This window comes from Accipiter gentilis, chromosome 9 (assembly GCF_929443795.1).
Source record: "Accipiter gentilis chromosome 9, bAccGen1.1, whole genome shotgun sequence".
Taxonomy (NCBI): Eukaryota; Metazoa; Chordata; class Aves; order Accipitriformes; family Accipitridae; genus Astur; species Astur gentilis.
This window is the reverse complement of record NC_064888.1, coordinates 4,162,374-4,187,379: the sequence shown is the minus strand read 5'-3', so window position 1 is coordinate 4,187,379 and position 25,006 is coordinate 4,162,374. Positions and strand designations below refer to the sequence as shown.

The window sequence follows — 25,006 nt, the reverse complement described above, 5'->3', positions numbered from 1 at the left end:
AGGATAGCAGAGGGTTTCTCAGCCTTTTCCAGTTGACTCGCCCTCTAAATTTTGCTCAGGGGATTGAGTTTGTGTCCTGCTCCTGCTTTGCAGTAAGTCACCTACCGCACCTGTGTTAGAAGTAGTTTGCACCTCCTCTGCCTTCCCGCATGGGTTTGGGGAGTACAGGATGATCAAACACTGGGAGAAGAGGGCTCCCAGGTCAGCTTCCGTCTTTTTTTTTTTTTGTTTGAAGTGAATGCAAAATGTATCGGAGAGCGTGATGCCAGGGAGAGCTGGGTGTTGCAGAGGATGGGCTCAGGAGGAGAACTCCCAGTCGCAGGCTGGAGGGACTTAGGATGTGACCTCTCTTTGGGGCAGCAGTAACAGGGTGCGCGTCCTTGCTGGGAAGGCTTTGGCCTGGGCATGGCAATAACGGGGTTTTACTTGGTCCAGGTGAGAGCCAGGGCAAGGCTCGGCCTTGGAAGGGAGGTGGCAGAGGGAGGGCTAATTTCTGATGTCTGCTAAGCCTGGACTTTGTCCCTCCCTCCAACCCTTCTCCCCTCCCCTGGCCCACACTGGCTCCCCTGGGGAGCTCACCCTCCCCATTAGCATCTTAATTGATCTTGTTGTTCTCAATCACCCCGAGTGCTCCGACTCCAGCTATGCTTAAACAGAACAAAATCTCTTCCAATTTCCCCACTGCTTAAAAGAAAATTGAATCCTTTATCTGCCAGAGGGGAGGAAAACTGCAAATACGTGAAACAGTAAATAGTTAAATAATCAAAGCAGACAATTCCAAATTGCCTGGAAAGTTAAACATGAATGGCTTGACCTCTTCCTGCATGCTCCTTGTTTTTTTAAAAAAGTGAAAATATGCTTGCACTCCTTGTTCCCGTTAAATACTCTTATCAATCCAGCTCTGTAAATAAAGGGAAAGGGAGGAGGGAGTTACCAGGTAGCAGCGTGATTGACGGATCTGAAGTCCTCATCTTTCTGTCAGGGCCCAGTGCTCCTTGGCTGTGTTTATCTCTTTAATCTAAATATCAATCCGTAAGACCAAAATGGGGTGGAATAGGAATCATGACAGCCTGAGCGCTGAGGAGAGAGACGCTTATTGCAGCTTTTGCAGCCACTCCCTGTCCTGATGGAGCTGTCAGAATAAATGCACAGCTAAAGCGCAGAGGTGGGAGAAAGAAAACAAAATCACAGCCCCCCCCCCCTCCTCAAAAAAGCCAATCCAACCCATGAGATAGGAAAGAAAAACACAGAGCAAATGCAGACCTGCTCCTGTCCGAATTGCATCCTGCAAAGCACAAGCAGCGCAGCAGGTTTCCCCTCACCCTTCCCAGTGTTCCCAGTAGGAGATGGGGTTGGGTGGTTTTCCCTTGCTGCTGGCTTTGCCTGGTGATTTGGGCGGTGGCTGGAAGATGAAGGGACAGTTTTTCCCAAGGTGACGCTTGCTGCCGTGTGAACACGCCGGCTTCACGCATCCTTCTCGGCAGTCCCTTCAGGGCAATCGCCGTCTTCACCTCTATATGTCCTCTCCCAGACTCCGCACCTCTGAGCAAGGGCAACTCATTGTGCTTTCCCACCCGCAAAGCTCCAACAGAGCCTCTTCCCCTGGGATTTTAATCTGTTTTCCAAGCTGGCTTCCCCCATGCCCCTAGCACCCAAGTCTCTCCCAAAGCAGCCAGGACTCTGTTTCCTCGAGCAAAGAGCTCCCATGCGAATCAGCACCCAGTGGGTGCCACTAGCTGAAGCGATGCTGTGACAGAGGCAATGTCACCCCGTGGACAGATGCCATCGTGCAGCCCCTCATGCTGCTGAGGAACTGCTGTTGGGGTGTTAAGGGGAGGCTAATTTACCTAAACCGGGCATTTGGGAGCCACGAGATGTGTAAATCAACCTCCTGAGTTCCATCGCACCGTCCAGAGGCCACTTCTGCCTCGGGCCGTAGGCTCTGCTTGATCTTCCCACGGCTGGCTGCTGTGTCCTATAACCAAACCTCTTTTGGGATCTCTGGTCACAGGAGTAAAGCTAAGGCTCTCCATCCCCTAAAACACCCAAGAGAAGCGGCTGCTTGATGTCTGACTTGGATGTAGTTTCCAGCTCCTGGGGAGCGAGGATGTTGTCTTCCTAGAGCTCATCCTGTGGCTTCTGGACCACGGTTTATCCTCGGGCTGAACAAGGAGCATCCCCGTTGCTCTCTCTGGGAATGCCTCTGCCTGGTAGGGATGTGTTTTGGGCTTGCTACCCCTTGCTGACAAACTCAAAAGCCCGTTCTCCGGCTGGGTTTGCTTCACACTCGGAGCAACCACGAGCTGCATCCAGATTCAGGGTGAATTATCTTCATTCCTGCTGGACAGAGGTTGGGCTTTGCCGTTCCCTTTCTCCAGGCTGGGATTCAACATGTTTGTGTCTATCTCCAGGCAGGGACTGGTTCGGCTTTTCCCTCCTCCTTTCCTTTCGTCCCCCCTCTCCTGGCTGTGCCCCAGATGATGCGCGTCACCTGGTTGAAATGGAGTTGCAAATGGTGGGAGGCGCAGCTAGCTTCCAGGAGCTCTTGCGAATACTTCAGAGATCATTGGGGATTTATATTTCCTCCACCGGACTTTGACCTTAATTTCTTCCATTTTGCTGGGCTGTAAAATTCATTAGAGACCCAACAGTAAAGTGATTGAGATGTCAAGCCAGGCAACTGTGTGGTTATTTAATCTATCAGATGTGCCGCTTGCCATTTAGGTGGACAACAGGAGAATATGAAATCAATACGGTTCATTAGCGGAGTACTTGTGCCCAGCTCCAGCGTGGAGCTCCAGTAAAACCCACCGAGGCGGGCGTCTAAATGGTCTTGGTGTCACCTTGTGCGGTAGAAACCCACGCTCGAGAAGGCCGCTTCTCTCGCTCAAGGGCCGTTCTTCGTCAGCTCACATTTTAAACCCTGGTCTCCAGCCATTGCAACAGCCCGGCTACAGTAAATTACTCCCCGCTAAATCAAGGCTGCCCAGGCAAGTGTTAACCTCGCTCGCAAGGAGCTGACGTTGCAGGGGCCCGCTGTTATAAAACACAATCAAGGAGGCTGTTGTTTTCCCCGGTGGCTGGCAGAAGAGGTGGGGAAAAGCTCTGCAATTCCCAGGGGGGTTGATTGGCTATTTTTCCCCCCCCCGAGCCAGGTTCAGCGCAACCCTCTGGGGTCCTTAGCAGCGACTGAGCTCCAGGCTGGGCGCGTGGTCTGGAGCTGCTGGGGAAGGCAACGGCGGCAGCGGTACCCCGGCATCACCCCGGTTCTCCGCTCCCACCTCCCTCCTTCCCAGCTAATCACACCGCTGGACTCCGGCGCGGTGATGCCAGCTAGCCGCCGGGCTCTGCTCGCACCTGATTGCCACCTCCCACCAGGCAGCCGCTCTTTAAAGGTTTGGGAAAGAGCGCGGTCGGGGCAGGTGATGCCGGTGAAAGAGCTGTTTTCCATCTGGGAAGGGCGTAATGACTCTAAGTAGGTTTTCCATTGGTTTTCTTGATCCGGTTTTGCAGCCCAGCAATTGCTTCTCATGGAAGCTCTTGGGCCTTCACGTTTCTCTCTCCCAAATCAGATCCCAAGGCAGGTGGATACCAGAGGCTAGCTGTTATTCTGCCAGGACCTGAAGATTGCAATAGGTTGAATTTAAGAAGGGATGCTTAACACATGCAGGTTTAAGCGGCTTCAAAAATCGGTATGATGACAGGGCAAAGCTCCCCACCCTGGGTTGCTCGTACCACAGTCCGAGCATCCTGTGGCTGCCCCAAAGAACGATGGCATCTGCCTCATTTTCCTAGAAAACCCAAAAAAAGTGGGAAGCAGATGGGAGTCCTCCTTCCATTTGCTTTCATTTACGGCGGTGCCTTGGTCTCCCCGCTGCCCAGCCGGTGTGGCCAGGGGAGCAGGCAGGCAGGCAGCGGCGGGACGAGACTCACGCCCGGTCACTCCGGCACCCTGACAGCTTTTTGACATTCGGTAATTGCTTTCCAGCTACGACTCTTTTAAGCAGAGAGCTTCTGGCCAAAGCAATTTGTTCCCCATCAATTTTTATTTCCTGGTTTCTGCATGCGAGGTAGGGGAGGGAAAACAAAGAGGGCGAACGAGACCAAACCGAGCTGGAACCCTCTCCGTCAGCCCCGCACAGGTGGAACGGTGGGAAGGATTTGGGTCCCTTGGTGCTGGCGGAGCTGTCTTCAGGCAGGCAGGACACGGCAGCCCATCTCATCCAGACGGCAGCAAGTCGACTGTCTTTCCAACGCGCTTTTCTCGCCCCTGCAACCAACCTCCGGCTGCTCATCCCTGCCTGGCAGGTTTGGGGGGACATCCCGGGGGCTCCGAGGGGGATCAGCGCCGCCCCAAAAGGCTCTTCAAGCTTTTCCCCACTCCTCCTGCCGCGCTCCCTGAAGCTGCTGTGAGTAGAGTTAATCTCGGGCAGTTTAAGGAGTCATTGAGTGGGGCTCGGCGGATGATGAATGTCGAAACCATTACCGGCGAAGCTCCATGGAGCTGTTTAAAACTGAGTTCTCCCATGTAAATTTCTGCTCCATCAATCCTGATGACATGTCAAACATTGCTATTGTTTCCCGAACAAATTGGACGACATGCCCTTTCCTGCAGATTTGCCCACGAGAGCAGAACTGCTCGCCGGCTCCTCGCTTTTGTCTCCGGCTCTGCCGGCCTGGGAGCCGGTGGGAAAGGATGGACAGCATGGCCCTTAGTGGGACAAAAGGGAGGCATCTGAAATATTTGTGCTTGGGGGATGGAGGTGGACGGAGAGCTGGGCCGTGGGTATTTTTGCGAGCTTAGGATTCACGTGCCGGGTGCCCACGCCGTGCTGCAGCTCAGTAAATTAATCCTTTGGGTTATCCAGCCTTCCTCCTCCTGCTGCTCTCCCGGAGTTTAGCTGTGCAAATGTGGGTTTTTTTAGAAATGGGCTGCGCCGGTGACAGCTCATAAAAGTACAGATGTGGACCCGCGTTCTCATCCTGCCCTTTTGCAGGCTCCAGTGGGCAAATCCTGCTTTAATATTCTGGGCAGGAGAGGAGCAGCCGTAAAAGCCATTTGATTGCTTCTCCAGGTGGAACCCCAGGAAACTTCCAGCCAGATGCCTTTCCTCCCCCAGCTGTGGTGATAGATGCGTGTGTGCCGGGGGGGGACGACCGGTCGGCGAGGGGGGTGAGCAGTGGGAAAACAGCTGGTCCCGAGGGATTGCAAAATGCCCCACAAAGCCGTCGGCTCGGGGGGATTTGGGATATTCTGCACACGGGATGCATGTACTCCCTGGGAGCCATCGGGATCGCTTTGCAAAGGCTGGGGGGTGGGTCGCCTCCCCAGAGGTTCAAGCATCTGAGCATCTTTTTTTACCCTTAGAGCGAAAAAGTTTGATAATGTAGAAACGAGCATAGATCCAAAATTAAATATGCTGAGTGTGCATCGGTTTGCTTTTTGCATATTCCCTGTCACGCTCAGATAACCTGCTCCATTGCCCTGCATTATGTCCATGATGTTCAGCTGCCAGGAAAGCCATTAAGCAGGCATCACCTTCCACCTCCCCTGGTGTAAATCAGGGTAATTAATTAGCCCGGCTGGTGAGGTGGTGTATGGGGCAGAGTTAGGCTGCCCGGCCTCCTGGCTCCTCACGAGCGGGTCGCTTTGCCTTGCTGGCAGTTTTGGCTGGCCCGGCATCACCGCAGCTTGGGGTCCAGCACAGCCTTCTGGCTCGGCTCCCCAAGGTCCCACCACCTCCCACGCCGAGCAGCATTCTGCTAACCTTCTTTTAACCTTCCTCCTTCCCTGTATGTTTTTCTCCCCGGCAAAAGAAAATTACACTTTCCCAGTGTTGTCTATCACCGCAATAAGCACTTACAAGTGCAATTGTACGGGGCCAAATGAAGGGAATTAGTTTTGCCCGTGCTTTGTGGCACTGTCAGGCCCCCTGTAAATCATTATCACATCACCAGCCGATCCGGGTGCATGGAAAATGCTTTTCTGAGCTCCGCTTTCACGCTCGCCACTTAGGGATTAATGGGACCTAGGGGTTCGCAGAGGTTGTGGGCATAGAAATAATGGCAGAGAAAAACCCTGGCTGAGGGGTTGAGGGCTGGCTCGTACCAGGCGACACTGAGGATGCTCAAAGTGCTCAAGGATTTGGGGGAGAGAGGACCCAGGGCCCTTGTTGGCTTTGGGGGTTTGCTACCGCGATTCGCAGCCACCTGGGCTGGCGGCAGGTGTTAGGACGGGGGATTAATACCATTATTAATTTGCTAAGGGAAGCTGGGATGGGCAGACGGTTGATCCTCCTCCCCAGGAGTTTCCACTCAGAAAAGCAGCCAGGCTCTGGCTGGGATGGGGCATCTTCATAGATGTCCTCCCTGGTGTCCTCTACGGAACAAGATGCACCCCAGATGGGGCTTGGCCCTCCAGGAGCAGGTACTGTTTACTCGACAGGCATCTCTCCGGGCAGATTTTGGCAGGTTTGTTCCATTTTGCTGAATGCAATTGCAATGCACGCGAAAAGTAAATCGCGTCTTAGCAGTGGAGAGGAAAATCGGGAAAATCAGTAGGTCTGAAAGGTTGGCTCAACCAGCGCACCCTTCAGCTGGCATAAAGCAGCAGGAAATTACCACCTGAGCTGGGGCAGTGTTTGGGGAGAAAAAAAAAGGAATTAATTCTGGCTCGTTTTCATGCCTTTTCCTCTCTGCCACCCTGTGGTGTGGCAGGTAAACGGTGTGCGGGGGTAAAGCAGTTTGATGTGCTCAAGCTCCTACTCTGCTGTCAAGGGTAATCAAGGCCATCAATAAATCAGGAAGGTTTCAGGAGCGGGTTGTGTTCCATGCCAGTCCTAAAATACAGCCTTTTGATGGTATCTGGACATAAAATGTGTCTTTGACCCTGCTTTTTCACAGACCTGTTGGTGTCTAAGTAATCCAGACAGGACTCAATTTACAAAATATACTGGGGGAGAAAAAGGATATTTTGGGGCTTGTATTCCACTTTCCTCACCCAAAAAAAAAATTTCTGCTCCTTTTTCCTGCCGCTGCTCATGCATATTTTATATATTCATTAGAGAAAAGACTTTAAAACACCCATAAATCTTGCCTTGCTCATCCAGAGCTGACACACCGAGTTTCACACACCTTCCCCAGAAGGTGCTGGTTGCTTAGCCGTGACCAGCCTGCTCCAGCTTCAGCAGCTGGCAGCGGCGTTCGTGCATCCAGTCCTGCCGCCGGCAACGGCTTGGCTGGGAGCCGGCACCGCACGCCCGCGCCGCAGCATCCCAAGAGGCATCGGTCCGTCGGTGGGGTTGCAGCAGATTGCACCCCCAGAAGGGCTGTCTGGTGGGAGCTGCTTGTGGAAAGCAAGGTCTAAATCCCTTTCCCTGCTTTTCCTGGTCCGTATTTTAGCCTGGAGGAGTTTTGAAGCGGGGATGGGGTTTTATTTCTCTCCCCATGGCCCCAGGCATGCTGCCAGCCCTGAATGCGCAGGGAACGGTAAGAGATGTGGATGTGGGGTCCCAAATCTTTGGCTTCATGGAGCCAGGATGGGTGGCCGGCAAGAATTGTCCATGGAGACCTTTATTTCACCTGTGCTTCCCAGATTAGCTTAGCGTGTCAGGGAAAGTAAGTAGGCATAAAACTTCCCGCTGCCAAAGGTTTTGGGAGGGATGCTGAGAGATGTTGACGGAGGGCTGTGATCTAGAGCAGGCTGCGAGCAGGGAAGTGCAGGATAATCCAGGTGAGCACAGACAGCCCCAGCCCTGCATCTCGCGGGTGATAAATGGCAGTGCACAAGGTCTGCGCTGGCGCTGCCCCGCTGGTACCTGGATAGAAGGAGGTGAAGAGGATGTAATAGATTCACTAGCGTGTCTCATGCAACGTTGCCAGAAATACTTTCATTTATTAATTAACTTTGCTGGGTTTTTTTCAGGCAACTGACAATGACGTGGGCACATACGGGAAAGTCAGTTATTTTTTCAGCGATGACCCTGACCGGTAAGTGTGACTGAACCACTAGCATGACTTTGATTCTATGAAATCCCCTTCTAACCTTGCTAAGAAGCCACATGGCAATTAAGGGCATTTGTTATGTCCTACCTACGAGATACCCTCCGAAAAGCCTACCATGCTGTGTCCCAAAGGGATGAGTTAACTTCAGTACATGCCTGATGTTCAGCACATTTAATCGCTTTGCTAAATCGGGACCTACAGGCCTTGCCTGGGACCAATAAATGCATTTGCCAGCAAGTTGTTGGCCCTGGAGCACCACCTGCAACCCGCTCTTGGTGAGCAGTTAGGGAAGGCATGTGGCTTGCCCAGCAGAAGGGATTTAGGGGCCTCTGAGCCCACTTTCTCTGCCTGTAGAGCAGCACTGAGGATTTCTACCCTACCACCACCTGCGCTGAGCTCTTGAAGATGCTCTGGGACCTAATATCCCTCAGAAGAAAGCCATGAACTTCACCCACCTCAGTGCTCGCTGTCAGGCTGCTGCCACCCCATCTCTCCATCTCCAGCGTGTGATCACCAGGGCTTTCCCCCTCCTTTCCTATCCCCTCAGTTTCTCGCTGGACAAGGACACGGGCGTAATCCTCCTGACGGCTCGGCTGGACTTCGAGACCACGCAGCGCTACACCCTGACCATCATCGCCCGGGACGGCGGAGGGGAGGAGACGACGGGGCGCGTTCGGATCAATGTCCTTGACGTCAACGATAACGTCCCCACCTTCCAGAAGGAGGCATACCTGGGGGCCCTGCGGGAGAACGAGCCCTCCGTCACCCAGGTGGTCCGGCTCCGGGTGAGGAACCGGAGCGGCTCCTTCGCTCGGGATGCTCGGTGGGGAGACGGGAGCGGGTTAGGTCCCTCTCCACCCCTGCTGCCATCCTTCCTACATCCCTCCTGAAAAATCCGTTGTGCTTTACTGCAAAGTGCAACCGGGTGCGGTGCTACAGCCATGGGCTGCCTCCCTCCTTTTCCTCTCCTCTAAGACCTGTGCCTACACGGCATCCCCAGGACCTGGGGCTTCTCCCAGGGCACAGGCGCTGCCTCCCTATGGCCTTGCTCTGCTCGATAAAGTCAGCAGGCATGGAGGGGAAGGTGCTCTGCTGTTGTTGGAGCTGTAAGCCTCTGCTGTAGAGGGTAGGCAGGTAGGGAATGTTGTTTGTTCCTTCAGCACAAGAATAAATTTTGCCATGATGCAAAAGCATGACTTTCCCTCTGTGGGACCAGGCTGGATGAGCGCTGCAGGGAGGCGGGAGAGGGGCACCCAGCGAGTCCTTCCCGGGAGGCAGAATGGGAGGGGAGGCTGGTTTACAAACCCCCTCGGGGCCCCTGATGAGTGCATCTTCCTCCATCGCTTTTCCACCCTCCTTGGGCCGAGCCTGCACCTCCCGTCCCCTCGGCTCGCTCCCGTTGCACGTCGCCAGCACAGCTCCTGCGCTCATTTACTCCCTCTGCTCGCACCCTAGGCATCTGATGAGGATTCCCCTCCAAACAACCAGATCACGTACAGCATCGTCCAGGCATCTGCCTTCCGCGACTACTTTGACATCACGGTGTCGGAAGGGTACGGAGGTAAGCGCCGCTCCTAGGACCGCAATGCCGCTGATGAGCAGCAGCAGCAGCTCGGGCTGCCCTCACACCTCTACAAGCGGTCGTGTCAGCAAAGTTTTAAGAAGCTGCTCCAGCAGCTCTTCTGCTTGTCCCGACCTCGCCTGCAGCGCGGTCCTTTCCAGCAGGGCTTGAGTCAAGCTGCTGCAGAGCCATGTTTCCGTGACTGTAGAGCTCGCTCCGGTTTATGTCAGTGCAAGGAGCTCAGTAATGCCTACCACTCATGGTTTTGGGGTATTGCCACCTCGAGCGGGTACTGTTGGCCCTGGGGAGGTGGTGTGCACGGGCCACCCTCCGAGCCTGCCCGCCATCCTGCTCGGTGCGTGAATGCCCCCCTGAGCGCCCTGCTTTCCATCCTTTCAGTGATCAGCGTGAACCATCCCCTCGACTACGAGCAGGTGGCCAACGGGGTTATTTACCTGACCGTGATGGCCAAGGATGCCGGCAACCCGCCGCTCAACAGCACCGTCCCCATCACCATCGAGGTGTTTGTAAGTACGGCACCCAACGGTCCTGTCGAGGTTTTCCTGCAATTGCTGCATTGCAGTGCCGGTAATCCATCAATAACCCAGCCAGACTACCCCGCTCTGTGGCTGTGTACATGTGGATTGCAATTACATAGGTCTCATATGTATATATGTGTCCTATGTGTCCCAGGTACATATGTGTCATACGTATTGGTTAAAGAAATGCTGTCCTTGACATTTGGGAAGGTCTGAGTGACAGAGGGTGAGTGAGCATGTCTCTGAGGGGGTGTCACCACGGACAAGCGCAGGCAGGCTGTCCTGACCCTATGCACCTCCTCCCTTTCCTTGACTGCGCCCAATGCACGGGAAAGACGCTGGAAGTAACATGGTAGGAGCCCCAGCTAACCACAGGGTGAGGACCAGAGCTGGGGACGGGGTGGAGATCTACTCCCTGCCCTTATTTTCAACTGGGGAGGTTCATCGAGCACCCAGTGAGCCCTTCTTTTAGCTTGCAGGGAACTCCTGGCTGGGATGCTCTCCACACCCATAGCCAGAGATGCTCGCTGCAGCTCGGATGCAGAGGAGAGAGCTTTGGCTGCACATTAGCACACGTAGTGTCGGAAATTATCAGGCCCTGAATCAATCATGGGAAGTTGCTTGTTTATCTCCCCAGTGCCGGCTGTCCCAGCCGGGCTGCGGGCTTCGCCGTGCATCTCACGCGCCAGCGTAGGTGCAAACCCCCTCGAGGAAGGGTTGCTGCTGGGAGAGGTAAAGCGTCGCAGCGTTCCTCGGGAAGATTAGATCGGATTGTCACTTTGAGGCATATTGTGGTTTGAGGACGTCTGGAGGGAGGTATCGGTGATGGAGACAGTTTGCTTGATAACCTGTCAGTCTCGCAGTGATGGGATCTAAGCCGGGCTGGCGGCAGCGTTAGTCTGGGAAGGCAAAGAAGATGAAGTCCACAGTGCCATAGGATGGGAACAAAGTCCCATGAGCATGCCTCTCCTCCAGCTCCCTCACCGTGCTCGGGAGAGGGGGAATAAGGCAGTTCTGGGCACGGGGTTAGTGGTGGCTAAATACACCCTTCCCACACTGTGCTTTAGACAGCATAAACACCTCTTTCTAAAGACCACACTTCAGTGGGTCATCTCCTCTGGGTTGAGTCTGTACGCTGGGGGGTTTTGAGTAGCTGTCACTTTTCCCACTCTGAACCAAAGGGCTTTTCTCTCAAGTGGTAAAAAAGCAGAAAATAGGAAGAAAATGAGGAGGAAGTGTTTCACAACAGCACTTGAGGAACAAGATACGTGCAAAAGCAGAACGAGAGTGAGTGTGGAGGGAGGTAATTTTTTTTCATCCTTTGGTTGTTGGTTTTTAATAAAGAAGTCAAACTCGCCTTGTAGATTTCCCATTAGGGGACAATACGCTTTTGTAGAGGGAGCCGCCGAATCAGAACTAATAGCACGCGCCATGCCAGGATCCGGGGAAATATCACCGCTAATAAGTTTCTGCCTCGCTCCCTGCCGCTGACGCCCTGTTCGGGGCGATGAGCCAGCGACTTATAGCATGCGTATGTCTGGAGGAAAGGGGGTTGTGTGCTTAGCATGAACATCTGTGATTCTCAGCATCCCTGAAGATGATATGATGGCTATCCAAGGGTGAGGGAGGAAGGCTGAGGGTCAGGGGAATGTGGGAAGCTGGTTTGAGGTGGTTAGCTGGATGGCCTTTCCCATGGGAGTGGTGGAAACGTGCTGGGTCCCATCTGGCATCACTGTGGGTGCTGCAGGAGGCAGGCGGGAAGGTTTCCAGAGGGGAGCTTTGGAATTCAGGTTGCTCAAGTGGGAAATGTCCTTCTCAAGTAGAAAAGCCATGTACCGTGCTGCAGGCAGGTCATGCCAGCTCCGGCCAGATGGAGACCCGGCCAGGAGTGAGTCCCTGCCTCCCCGGGAGCCGGCTTGCCGGGCCGTGGCGGTGCTGAGCACAGCCTGATGAACTCGGGACCGCTAATGAAACGGCACGGCGTCTGCTCTGGCTTGCGTCCACCCAGCCGGGACCACGGCACAGCTCACCCAGGTCCGGCTGCAGGTGGCACACGGATGAGTGTTCAGAATCTCCCTTTGCTTTGCCTTTAACCTGCTCGGACCTCCTGGGTTTGCCCTGGGGTGATGACCCCAACCCAACTGTGCAAGGAGGAGGAGGGACGGTGAGGGCAGCACCCCGGGCAGCCGGCAATTTGCTCATTACCCTCGGAGGAGGCGCAGTGAAAGCTGAGTGATGCAAAGGCTGATTAAAGACCACCTGCTTCTGGCAACGAGAGCAGAGGATGGCAATTTAATTGCAGTGCGATGGGCATCGTTGGCACGTGAAATTGCCTCAAATATCAACTTTGGTGGCAGCAGGAGAAGCTGAGCCTGGAGGTCCATCAGCAGCCTCCAGGTAGAAAATGTCTCCAGAGCAGCCCCAGGGAAGCGGCAAAGTCCGTAACGGTGTTTTAATGTCCTGGCGGCTCCATCCTTCCCTCCGTAGGCAGTTCGGTTTGGTTCATTTAAGGCAGGTTCTTAACATTGTTTATACAGCATTTAAAGCCTCCCTGGGGGAGCTTTAAACTGGTCCAAAATCTGTTTTGAGGGATGTTTCGCCCAATTGCTCCTGCCTGGTTTCACCAGGCCAGCCGTAGTCGCCGGCAGAGACAGGCTTGGCGGGAGCACATCAGTATGCAAATCAGCTTGCCCCCCTGAAAATGCTGTAGCTGCTTTCTGCAAAGACCCACAGCATTCCTCCACTTCAACAGAGGCAGCAAAAGCTCAGCAGCTCCCCCGGCCAGTCCAGCCTGCGTGGTGGCCTCATGGCCGGGGTGACCCGGAGCACTAAGCCACTCGTGTGCTGCTCCAAGAGGGAGGAACGGGTCTGTGCGTGATGCTGCCGGGCTTCGTGCAGCGTCTGAGTCTTCCCGGGAGCTTGCGGTGGAGGGAGGAGCAGTTCCGAGGATGCTGGGCTGCAAACGGCAGCGGTTCCTCAGACCTATTGCGTATTGCCCGGGATGCTGGATAATGACCTAGTCGCTATTGTCCCCGATATATGGCTTAGCCAAGTCACTGACAAGTGACTTGCCTTAGCCTCAGCTGCCTCTGCAGTGAAACCGTGTACTCAGACCTGCGGTGCCTTACCCCTAAGGCCTTCTTCCCCATGCTGATGCCTTGAGCTGGTCACATCTTGAGATGCAGTTGGCCAGGAGCATCCCCGTACCAGGCTTTCGCAGCTACTTCACCATTTTGCCTCTTGACCTTCTCTTTGCTTCAGGATGAAAATGACAACCCGCCTACGTTCAGCAAGCCCTCCTACATTATAACCGTCATGGAGGACATTATGGCAGGTACGGAGCACGCCCCTGCTCTTTCTCCAGGCTAGCAGAAGGGCCCTGGGGGTCTTACAGCCAGAATGGGGTAGGTGATGGGGTTTGGAGGAAGCAAAAGCTAGAGACCTGGCAGAATTTTATAGCCGTGGCATCTGGGGGTTTGGCCCCACTGTGCATGCAGGCGAGGGGACCCCTTGGCCAGGTGAACTCTTTAAGGTGGGTGCAGGAGCTGTGTGGTGGGACGGGGCAGCTGGGGAGAGCCTCTCCAGGCTGCAAATGCCTCGTCCCAGCCCGCTATTCTGCTTCCCCCAAGGAGCCACAGTGCTGTTTCTCAATGCCACGGACATGGACCGGTCCAGGGAGTACGGGCAAGAGTCAATCATCTACTCCCTGGAGGGCTCCTCACATTTTCGGATCAACGCCCGCTCAGGTGAGCCTCCATACGCGCTCTCCCTCTTTTCCTATCCGTTCCCTCTCCTGAGTTTCCCCTGGTTTTCTTCCCCATCATTTTTCCTCTTTCACCCTCACTCCTTTCCCCGCCCTTCCCTCCTCTCCCCTGAGCAGCCTGCTTAGGAGAAATGCAATTTAAGGAATTCACCAGATTTCAGCCACCAGCACTTGCTCGGTCACCATGAGAGCTTTGGCAGAGGCATCGGTGAAAGCTCAGCTCCTGGTGGCACTGACACCTGAGAAAAGGCTTTGCCTACAAGGGCTTACATTAGCGAAGGAGATGCTGCCCGCCTTCCCTTGCTGGCATCTTTTTTGGTTCATTATTTGGGCAGGAACGAGCATAAGGGATCGCAGGCAGTGGTTACACAGGCTCCCGTGGGAAGACACAACACGACGTTTGCAGGAGCTTGCTGACAAGCTGACCCTTCCAGCGTCCATCTATTTGAAACAATCAGAAGGAAGGGCCCATTTGTAAAGGATCCTGTCTCTGATTCTGAGTGTCCCCTTTTTTTCACCGGTGCCCCTGTTCACCGTACAACATCTCTAATCCCTCTCATCTCCTGTGGCTGCAGGAGAAATCACGACAACATCTTTGCTGGACCGGGAGGCCAAATCTGAATACATCCTCATTGTCCGGGCAGTGGATGGAGGCGTGGGCCACCACCAGAAGACGGGCATCGCTATGGTGAGTGTGTGAAGGAGCGATTCCCATCTCCTCGAGCCACCAGTACCCGCCTGGGGCTGGCATTGGGGAGGACTGCTCAGGCACTGATGCTTCAGTTCCTCGTGCTAGCAGTGTTTAATTTCAGCTGTGCGAATTGGATAAAGAGCGTATAGTGGTGTCTGCCCTCTGAGCTGCCCCCACCGCTGCTCGCAGCCTTTGCAGAATGATTGTCCGGGCTGTGTAGACCTTGAAATCAGGTTCCCTTTCCTCGCAAACCATTCACCCAGGAGCTACTTGACCTTCCAGAGCTTTATGTGTCTAGCTCCCCGTGCAAGGGAGGTAATGGGTACCTATTCCACCCACAGCACGGCTCCCTGTGTTCATGCCTCTTGAGAAAGTTCTTAGTTGGAGAGCCTGCAGGCGCACTTAGTTGTTCTTGATGACTACTATTCACATACTGCCTGGATCGAGGGTTTCCAACTGGTTTATGATGCCTGGGCTCCTCAGAACGTTCTGGTGGAGGTGCAAGCCATTGTACTGCAGATGGAAGCCTACTGCTTTGCCTTGCCCTTCACAGATGTCAGGGAGACCCATTGTTTGCAAAGGGTTTGTAGAAGTCTTTGGAAATACCACGAGGTGAAAAGCCAAGGATCCGTCTCTCGCTGCTCACGGCACCATGTCGGTTTGAACATTCCATGACATTTGGGTGCTCTTGCCCCTGGGACGCTCAGGTTGGGTTGCAGGCGAGAAGCCCAACAGAGCTCCATGCAGAGAAATATTGTGGTTGTGCTGAAGAGATCCCTAAAATAATTGTCACTACTACTGAGGGCCATCGGGAAGTGTGTATCGGACTAGAAGCTCCCTTGGAGCCTCCCAGAGGCACATGACAGCCTTGGCCGGGCAACGGCATGGCCCGTCGGATGCTCGGTTTCCCTTTGGGTCTCCAGATGAGATGTTGTTCTTCTAATAGCTTTATTGAAAGGCAAAACAAGGTTTTTGCAACACAGATTGTAATTAGGACCAAAAAAATGCATCATGGTTCCTAAAAAGTTAAAGAATATTAATACTCGGTGAGAAGTGGGTGGCCAATTAGGTTTGTCTGCTGTCATTGGCAAAGATAGAAACCTGGGAGTCAAAGCTGTTCCTTATAATAATTTTTGATCTGGGAATAAGGGTCCATTCAGGGGCTTTACAAGGTCCCCAGGTGATGGACAAGCACCTGGGGTGTTCAGAGCAGAGGTGGGACACCAACCTTCCCCAGGGACCATGACGGTGCCTTGGCTTCTGCCCGGGGGGCACATCCCCAGGGACTGTGGTGTCCAGATTTGCTTCTTCTACCACGGGGTGGCACCAGCAGCTCAGCCTGGTGCGGCCACAGGACCCCATCACTTGGGAGCAGAGAAGACCCCAGGAGAAGCTCCACCGAGAGACCCTGTGTGGGGGTGGCAGTCACCGAGGGCTCCCTCCTGCCCCCCTCCCCTTCAACTGCAGCTCTTCCCTCAGGCACCTTTATAGATTCGTAGTCTGGATTGAAACGGGTGATCTGGGGAGGTGAGAGACTCACAGACAACAGGATGCATCCCACAGGCTATCTACTGTCACTTAGATGCCGTTTCTCACGCTGAAAATGCAGATAGGTAACACTTCAGGGCACCATCCCCTCCCATGCTCTCTTGTCTTTGCACCTCCCACCCCCTGTTACCGAATCCTCCCCCGATTTCTCATTTCTTTCTTTTTTTTTTTTTTTTTTTTTTTTGCTTTTTACCAGTCACTCAATTTTTTTCCTTTCCTGCCATGCTCCTGCTGAGCCCACTCCCCCACCACCATGACCGATTTGCATCCCCTCCCCACAGTGAAGTAGCTGCTTGAAAACACACCTCGTGCCCCTGCGGTTGTTTTAACTGCAAGGTAATAAGTACCTGTGAGCCAAACCAAGATCAGATATGCCAAGCAGCCTTGGCTGTGAAGATGCAGGAGGTTGTTTTTCTGCTGGTTTTCCCTCCGGAGGGGGAACATGCGTTGGGTACCCGGTGCTGCCGTACACCCAGAGGGAGCCGATACCGCCTGACGGAGCGTTGCTTGCTTGCTCTCTTGCAGGTGAACATCACGCTGCTGGATATCAATGACAACTATCCCACGTGGAAGGATGAGCCATACTTCATTAACCTGGTGGAAATGACCCCCCCCAACTCGGACGTCACCACGGTACGTGCGAGGGAAGGCGACTGTTGCGCTAAAAACATTTTCCTTTCACCCGACGAGGTTGTCACCTGCTTGGCTGGCGCAGGGAATCACCTCCGAACCGGTGTCACCTCCAGTCAAGCACCATCTTGCAGAAGTCCATTTAAAAGGTTACTCCTGAGCCTCCTCGCTCCTGCCCATCCCATGCGTTTCTCCTTTCTGCTGGGATTTTTTTTTTTTCTCCCCAAATTGTGTGGGTTTTGGCCAAATTCTCCTTTTCTTAGCCTCGCCTGCGACCTCCTTCAAGGACCTCTCTGAAAGACATTGATTTACAGCCTTTCAAGTCCCTCTGGTGAAATAAAAGAGAAGGAGAGAGGGAGGCTTGTACTCCATCACGCCGGGAGAAAAATGACGGGCACGAAATGGAAAATAAATGAGGGAAAAGTGAAGAGAATCCACAAAATCATATAAGGAGGAAGGCTGCAAAAGAAAAGGAGTTGGGGGCGGCGGCGGGGGGGGAGAAAGGTCTGGCAGTGCAGCCCGAACCAGAGCACGGCGGTTTTCTCTCTTCCGTGCGGCACCAGCTCCACTGCTCGGCCCCTGCTTGAAGTCATCTTGCCTTTGACATCCCAATTAGTTGCTGGGAAAATAATTATTGTGTCACTGATACGATGTAAATTCAGCTGCAGGACAAGCAGTGGGGGTCGGGGAAGTTATGAGCGTAATGAAGTTGGGGGTTTTTTTTAATGTAAATGTCCCCTGTAATTAAAAATGTCACAGGGAGAACAATAAAGCACAAAATGTCTGGCATGGAAGAGAACTCCACCGGTGAATTATTTCCAGTGTTTCCGACGTGGCAGCACAAGTTCCTCCGCATGCCTCTTTGTCCCTCTTTTATTTTTCTGAAGGGCGCTTGTTTTCTAGCTGGTTTTATTTAAAAGGAGAAAAGCCTGTTTGATTGCTGCGTGCTCGTGTCTCTCTTGCCATGCCATTACCTCCTGGGCTTGCAGGCCAATTTCGGTGAGATTTAACACCGCAGTAGAGGTCTCAAGGGTACAAAATCCCTGCAAGTTATCATGAAAATATACAGCTGTGTGGAGGAAGGAGAACTTCTTGCCGCCGCTGGTATGGGGAAGCCTGTCATGGGAGCTCAGCCCCGTTTAATTAGACACTGGCGAATCTACATGGGGATGCACGGTGGGACTTAATTCCCATCACCCTGCTTTAACTTTGGCTGTTTCTTCACGGCAGGTGGTGGCCATCGACCCAGACCTGGGGGAGAACGGCACGGTGGTGTACAGCATCCGACCCCCCAACAAGTTCTACAGCCTCAACAGCACCACGGGCAAGATCCGCACCACCGGCGTCCTGCTGGACCGCGAGAACCCCAACGCCCAGGAGGCCCAGCTCATGCGGAGGATCGTGGTGTCCGTCACCGACTGTAAGCCCCGCTTTGGTCCCACTCCTCTTTGCCACGGTGGTTTGTCTTGCTCCACCGTAGCTAGAAATTGCTGGGGCTCAGGTCATGCAAGTGTCACCCTCCTCACCCTCCACTTTCCCTCCCTGATGGTTTTCATGTGTTGAGTTGAACTTTTCTCAGCCTGATTTTTTTCCCTTATGATGAAGTTTCTGGGCTTTTCCTGTTTTGAGCATAAGTTGTGAAGATGTTTCTGAGGTTAAAAAATGAGAGTAGGTTAAAACCTGCTGCTAAAACAAACCAGAAACCTTCAAAGTGCGAGCGCACTCATTTCTGTAGCAGCCCTGACGGTGAGCCTGGGAGGCAGAAACTCCCCCTCTTCTCAATCGGGCTCCATCAGTATCTAGGAAAGTCAATTGAGCAGGTGCAGGGAAAAGAGCTGATCAAGTGGTGAAATGTATTTTTCTCTGGAAATAGTACCTTAGGGAAACTCTTTTAGGAAAAAAGATAGAGATACGAAGATCATTTTCTATTATCCAGCCTCTTTCCTAGAGCCAGGAGGCAGACACAACCTTACCTCTACCCCTTTCTATTTTTGCATCACCTCTGCACTGTGCTAAAGCCATCGTCCCAGCCCTCCTGCCAGAAAGACAGAGATAAGCACAGACTGGTGTTGCTTTTGCTTTTTAGCTGCATGCACAGGTAGCCATCGGTCTGCCTTGCTTGCCTGCCAGGTCTGTGCCGTTAGTCCGACGGACTGCAGTGCAAGGGGTAACACGGACAGGTCAATGCCTCGAGGAGGCAGCCCCGTCCTGCACTACTGTCTGCAGAGGGGGTGAGGGCTCCTTTTTGGGGGAAAAGGGTGGAAACAGCTCGAGGCATTAACCGTGAAACCCCATTCCTGGCTTCTGCAGGCGGGAGGCCACCCCTGCGAGCTACCAGCAGCGCCACGGTTTTCGTCAACCTGCTGGACCTGAACGACAACGACCCCACTTTCCAAAACCTGCCCTTCACTGCTGAGACCCCCGAGGGTCTTCCCGCAGGCTCCTCTGTCTTCCAGGTGAGCGTGTCCCATTGCCCCCATGCCCCACGCTGGGAGCTGCTGCTGCCGCTGCTGCCATCGCTTCTGCAAATGCTTCTTCTACATCCTCTCCATCGTCTCCATCCTCTAGCAATGCAACCAGGGGGATGCAGAAGAGGTTGTGGCAACCCACCCCGTGCACTCTCTCCTGGCAGCGGGGATGCTCCGAGGCCCTTTTGTTTCAGCCCAGCATCCCTGGGGGCAAAGAAATGCTCGGGGTTTATGTGCTGTGGTTTTCATTGTCAGGAGATGATCGGGCTCCCCCATGCTCAGCCCTTCCCTCTGCTCTCCCCACCAGGTAGTGGCCATCGACCTGGACGAGGGTCCAAACGGGCAGGTGACATATCGCATGCAGGTGGGGATGCCCCGCATGGATTTCCTCATCAACAGCACCAGCGGCCTCGTCACCTCCACCACCGTGCTGGACAGGGAGAGGATCGCCGAGTACTACCTGCGGGTGGTAGCCAGCGATGCCGGCGTGCCCTCCAAGAGCTCCACCAGCACCCTGACTGTCAAAGGTGGGTGCACCAGGACCCCTTCCAACCCCTGTCTGGCCGCAGGGTACCCTCCGGTCCCAAAAAGATGGGTGACAAGGACACCTCACCAGGGGGGAGATGTGGTTTATACAGGAGACATAGTGAGACCCTTATTATGTAGTGTGTCTTTAATTTGATGCATTTCTACTCACTGGTTTTACGTGAGCCTAGAGCTGAGGATAAGCATCGCCTGGAAATAAACTGACCCTGGATTCTCCTCAGGCCTGGGTTTAGAAAAGGAAGTTTCTGGTCCTGCAACCCCAGAGCCCTCTGCCATATGCTGGGAAGTACTGAGCTTATATTTAAGCCCCAGATTTTCCTCTGAATGGGGATAGAAATGAGTCTGTGATTAAAGTTAGTGTTTGCACCAGTTATGTAGGGTATCTTTGCACATGGGCTGTGAGCTGTATGTATCAGAGGCAACCAAATACAGCCTGCAGCCGTGCGGATCGGGCCTTACTGCTGGTCTGCAGGCATCCCCACCACACAGACGGCAGGGAGCAGAGGCAGAGCATTCCCTGGGATGCTCGGAGCAGCAGGCAAGCGGGTTTGGGAGCCTGGTGGACGGACATCAGCCTGGCATCTGCAGGAGGGGCAGCCCTGGGGGGGCACTCAGCTCTGCTCCCCTTTTCAGTTCTGGACGTGAACGATGAGAACCCCACCTTCTTCCCAGCCGTCTACAACGTGTCGCTGCCCGAAAACGTGGCCCGGGATTTCAAAGTGGTCCGGCTCAACTGTACGGATGCCGACATCGGGCTGAACGCTGAGCTCAGCTACTTCATCACTGGTATGAACCCCTTGCAAAGCGCTGCAAAGGGGAGCGAGCTTTCCTTGTGGAAAGGAGCCAGGCAGCCCCCAGACCTTGGCCAGGGTGTTCTGCACATCAGCACTCCCTTTTCCAGCCCCTCCAAAGCTTGTACGGTATCGCCCTCTGCCGAACAGCCCCGCTTGGCTCCCTGCTTTGCTGACCGCTCCGCCGCTATTCCTTGTCCTGCTCGGGGTGAACGCTCATCCCCGAGCATCCCTTGTCATCTCACGCCACCGGGATGCAGCCAGGAAAAAACAGGAGGGTGGGCTTAACGCCGCTGGGGTGGTATTCGCTTAACGCGTATCGAAGGCTGGAAAGCCTTTCTGGAGTTTTAGGGCATCTCGTAGCCCGGTGTGCGGGTGGGTTTGGGTGGGCAAGGAGCAGGTGGGCAGCGATGCCACCCGGGCAGCGCCTGGCTCGAAACGCAGCCGCAGCACCTGCAGCGGGAGGGAGGCCGGGGAACCCCCTGGCCACGCTTTGACTTGCAAACTGCACATGCGGCGTTTAGCCCTCAGGAAGAGGGCAAAAAATAGAAGCGTCACCGGAGAGTCATTTTTCTCACAATAACAGCCTCACGTTTCGTGTCACGGCCCCTCTGGCCTCCCCCGCAAGAGAAAAGGTGTGTGTTGGTACCGGGGGCCGCAAGCAAAGTTACCCCAGTTTTCTTCCGAAGCGTTCAGGAAATGATCTGGCATTTCTATGATTCAGCTTTTCCTACAATATCGCTCCTTTCCTGTGCTGTGCGGCAGGCACGGCATTTGGTGTGGCAGAGAGAAGGCGCCCTGCCCGCTTTTGCTGCAGAGAAGCTTTGCCTAGGATGAGATACGAGCTTGCCCAACACTTGCCTTGCTCCAAACCGTATAAAACGCAGCCCTTCAGCAGGGCAGGCTGAGCACTTGCGATTTCCACGGCCGGGCTGACCCCGTGCCCAGGCTGCAGCATCCCCTGCAGCGTGGGCTCTGCTCCCTGCATCCGGACAACGGGCGACCTGGTCCTTGTCCTTTGCTGCTGCAGGTGGGAACCAGGATGGCAAATTCAGCGTCGGCTTCAGGGATGGGGTGGTCAGGACAGTCGTGAGTCTGGACAGGGAGACCGTGGCATCGTACACACTGATCCTGGAGGCCATCGGTAAGGATTTCCCACCGTTCCCGCGGGACCGCTGCCAGGCAGCCACGCGGAGTGGCCGTTGCACGTGCTGAGCTGCCTTGCAGGCACGGCAGAGAGACGGCAACCTTTGAGGCTCTCTATAAACCAGAGCCTGTGTTTGGCATTAGCATTTCACAACCCGCGTGTATTAATACGTCCCGATTCTACCGTGACTTTTGCAGACAGTAAATTCACCCCTTGGGCTCACCCAGCCCCGGGGGTTTCCCTTTGCACTGGGGAAGGCAAGGCCCCCATTGCTGCGAGGCTGCATGCTGTTCGGGGCAGACCTCCACCCAGAAATGCCAGTGCCACAGCATCAGTCCCCTTAATGCCATGCCAGCCCTTGGCTCAGTGGCTGCTGATTAATCCAGAGCCACCTGGCACGGAGAGAGGGCCTGCGTGCCAAACCCATCTTGGCCGTCATCCCCAGAGCTTTATAATGATGTGCCTGTTTGCAGAAGAGTTGAACGTCCCTTTTGAAAGGAGAATTAAGTGGCCTGGTCAGAAATCTTGGGGCACGGCTTTGCAGGTGCCACGGGGTCTGCAGCGGGGATGCTGCACCGGCTGGGCATGCAGAACCGGATCCCAAGTGGTAAAGGGTCCCTTCTGCCCTTCCGATGGGTGTCAGACTGCCTGTGTTTTCCCAGTCACCAGACCCCAGCTGGGTGGGTTTAGTGCTCACTTGTATCGGGCACATTGGAAAAACCAAACCCAGCCTATGCTCCCCATTGCCTCATCCTTCGTGACACAACCAAGAGCCGTGCTGCGATGTCTTTATCTACTGAACGTCAACCGGTCCCGATGTTCTTTGGCTGTGAGCTGAGCTGGGTCTACAGAAAACTTATCAGACCCCTGCCCGTCTTCATCTCCCAGATCCCTGACCTCCAGCAGTCCCTTCCAGCATACATCACCCTCTTTGTCTATGGAGTTGCAAACCCTCTTTAATGACCGGTTGCTTTTCCAGCCTTACTGGGCAGTACCTCCATGGCAGAGCTTGGCGGTGGTTTGGCTTTTCCTTCTTCTTTCAGGATAGGCAGAAAAAAACCTCACGGTTCAGTGTGGGGTTTGGAAGCTTCAGAAAAGATGGATGATTTTAGTTTAGAAATGTTGGTCCTGTTATTTTCAGCAGCCGAAGGCTGAGCACCACCTCTGCAAGGAGGAGATGGAGGTGACCGAACCTCCCCTCGCCTTTCTCTCCCGTACAGACAACGGCCCCACTGGGAACCGGCGCACTGGGACTGCCACTGTGTATGTCACCGTCCTGGACGTCAATGACAACCGACCCATCTTTCTTCAGAGCAGCTACGAAGTCAGCGTCCCCGAGGACATCCCAGCCGCCAGCAGCATAGTGCAGGCACGTGGCTCTCTTCCACTGGGCCCCCTGGGTGGGTGAAGGGGGTTCCCTGCTCTCCGTGCCCTGGCACCGCAGCTGTGAGCTGCAAGAAGCCCAGGGCAGAGATTTTCCCTCGCCATCATCAGTCTGTTCCCCCAGCCCAGTGCGAGATGTCTTCTTGCTTGTGCGCTCCACTGCTCCTTTGCTAACCCAGACTGTGAGCACCGGGGAGGCGACAGGAAAGCACAAGGGAAAAATAGGAAATTCACCCCATTTCTGCAGGAGCTGAGAGGAGAAAACCCAAGCCCTGTGTTGGCGAGGCCCCTCTGCCTGGCTGCATCCCCGCTTTCTCCCTCCTCCCAGCAGAGAAGGGGTTGAGAGCGGAGGTCTCAAAGGGGAGGGAGAAAAGTGCATGCAAAGAGATGCTCTGAGAGGGGGGGGGGAAATGGAGGGAGAAAAGCGTTTGGACTTCGCTTTCAGTTTTGTTCCTCTTTGAAGGAGCGGTGGGCAGAGCTGAATGGCTCAGTGAGTGCTGAATGAATGCGGGCATTCACTAAGCCTCCGAGGGCTTCCAGCATCCCTTCAAACCCAGGGCTCTTCTGGAGCGGGCACCAAAGGCTCTTTGCAGAGGGCCCTGGGAAGGCTCCTCCTGCCTTGAATACCTCTCCCGGCACAGGGAAAGGGGCAGCTTTGTCCCTGGCTCTCGCGGGCAGGGTGAGTCACCGGGAGAGAAGAAAAGAGCCTTTCGCCTCTTGCAACAAAGGTTTGCTGGGAGTCACGCTCGGGGTGGCTGGTCCCCAAACGCCGGCCCTGCGGCTCCTCGTCACCTGCTGCACGGCGGCACGGTGTACGTGATGCCCGTTGCACCGTGCCTGTCTCGGGGGTCAGGCATCTGCCTGCAATCCCTGCACCCGGCGGGGGAGGTGGGCAGGGGAGCAGTGCAGGCGGAGGGACACTCTGCTGTGGGACTCCGAAAACTGAGCCGGTTTTACAAATCGAAAGACTGTGAAGGGAGGAAATCCGAGTCTGACATCAAAGTCCCTTTTTTTAGAGCATGTTTCCCAACAGAGAGGGATGACCTTGGAAGTCTGTGGCAAAGGAGAGGCACTATTTGAGGGACGTTTGTTTTCCACAGAACAACATCAGAGGGCAATGGAAATGGGCAATCACCTGGGCTAGTTTAATTTACACCTTTAACAGTGAACCATTTGTACGGAAGCTCTCCCCCTTCAAATACATCCCCACATCCCTATGGCAACAAGAGAGTTTTTGAAGGTTTCCCATCCCCTTCTCCGAAAGCCAGGCAGCCCAGGGCCGGAGGAGAGCGGGAACGTCCCAGGCAGCCCAAGGGAGGTCCTGACGCTGAGCTGCACCCCGCGAGGGTCAGAAACCATGCGAAACCCAGAGAGCCAGGGTTTGGTGCTTGCCATGGGACCTCACCGGGCATGGAGACTTCACCCGAAGGGGTGAACCTGACGGCTCAACTTAGCACGAGCTGCAGACCTGGAAGAACTAAACCGGTTCTTTTTCCTACCGATTTCTTCAAGCACGTCAGATTACCTGCTGGCCGTTGTACCCTTTCCCAGCAGAAACGAGCAGCTCAGCCTTGCGCGGTGGCTTTCCAAGCTGGCAGCTGCTGCGAGCTTCAAAAGGCCTCTTTAATGCATTTACAGGCATGTTTACCTGCTCCCGCTGCTCATTTATTGAAGCAGGTTTCCAGCAGGCAGCCGTAGCGCGCATCCTTCCAAGCATCAACTGCAGCAACCCGTGGCTCGTTGCATGGGGAGAGGGGAGACGGGGACCGGGCAGCGCACGGGGAGCACGAGCCTTCCTCCACCTGCTCAGGAGCAGGTCTCGGGGGCAATCTCAGCTGAGGATTGCTTTTTGTGGAGCACGTTTGCCCCGGGATGCCTCTCTTCAAGGCGATATTTGTTAGGCAGCCAGGTTGCTCTGCTCTAGCCCAGGCTGTT

At 54.5% G+C, this 25,006-nt stretch overlaps 1 protein-coding gene across 3 annotated transcripts in view; it reads left to right on the top strand.

Annotated features, from left to right (window-relative positions):
- The window catches only part of CDH23 (cadherin related 23), a 212,794-nt gene that overhangs the window by 137,821 nt on the left and 49,967 nt on the right, over positions 1–25,006 (top strand). The window contains exons 14-27 of one of the 3 annotated variants that reach the window (XM_049810212.1): positions 7,925–7,989; positions 8,552–8,789; positions 9,460–9,565; positions 9,965–10,092; positions 13,366–13,438; positions 13,734–13,850; positions 14,443–14,555; positions 16,632–16,739; positions 17,967–18,156; positions 19,047–19,192; positions 19,512–19,731; positions 20,384–20,536; positions 21,572–21,685; positions 22,909–23,057. In XM_049810212.1, coding sequence (XP_049666169.1) covers positions 7,925–7,989; positions 8,552–8,789; positions 9,460–9,565; positions 9,965–10,092; positions 13,366–13,438; positions 13,734–13,850; positions 14,443–14,555; positions 16,632–16,739; positions 17,967–18,156; positions 19,047–19,192; positions 19,512–19,731; positions 20,384–20,536; positions 21,572–21,685; positions 22,909–23,057 — 1,920 coding nt within the window. The other 2 variants (XM_049810211.1, XR_007507256.1) reach the window with 2 other exon arrangements.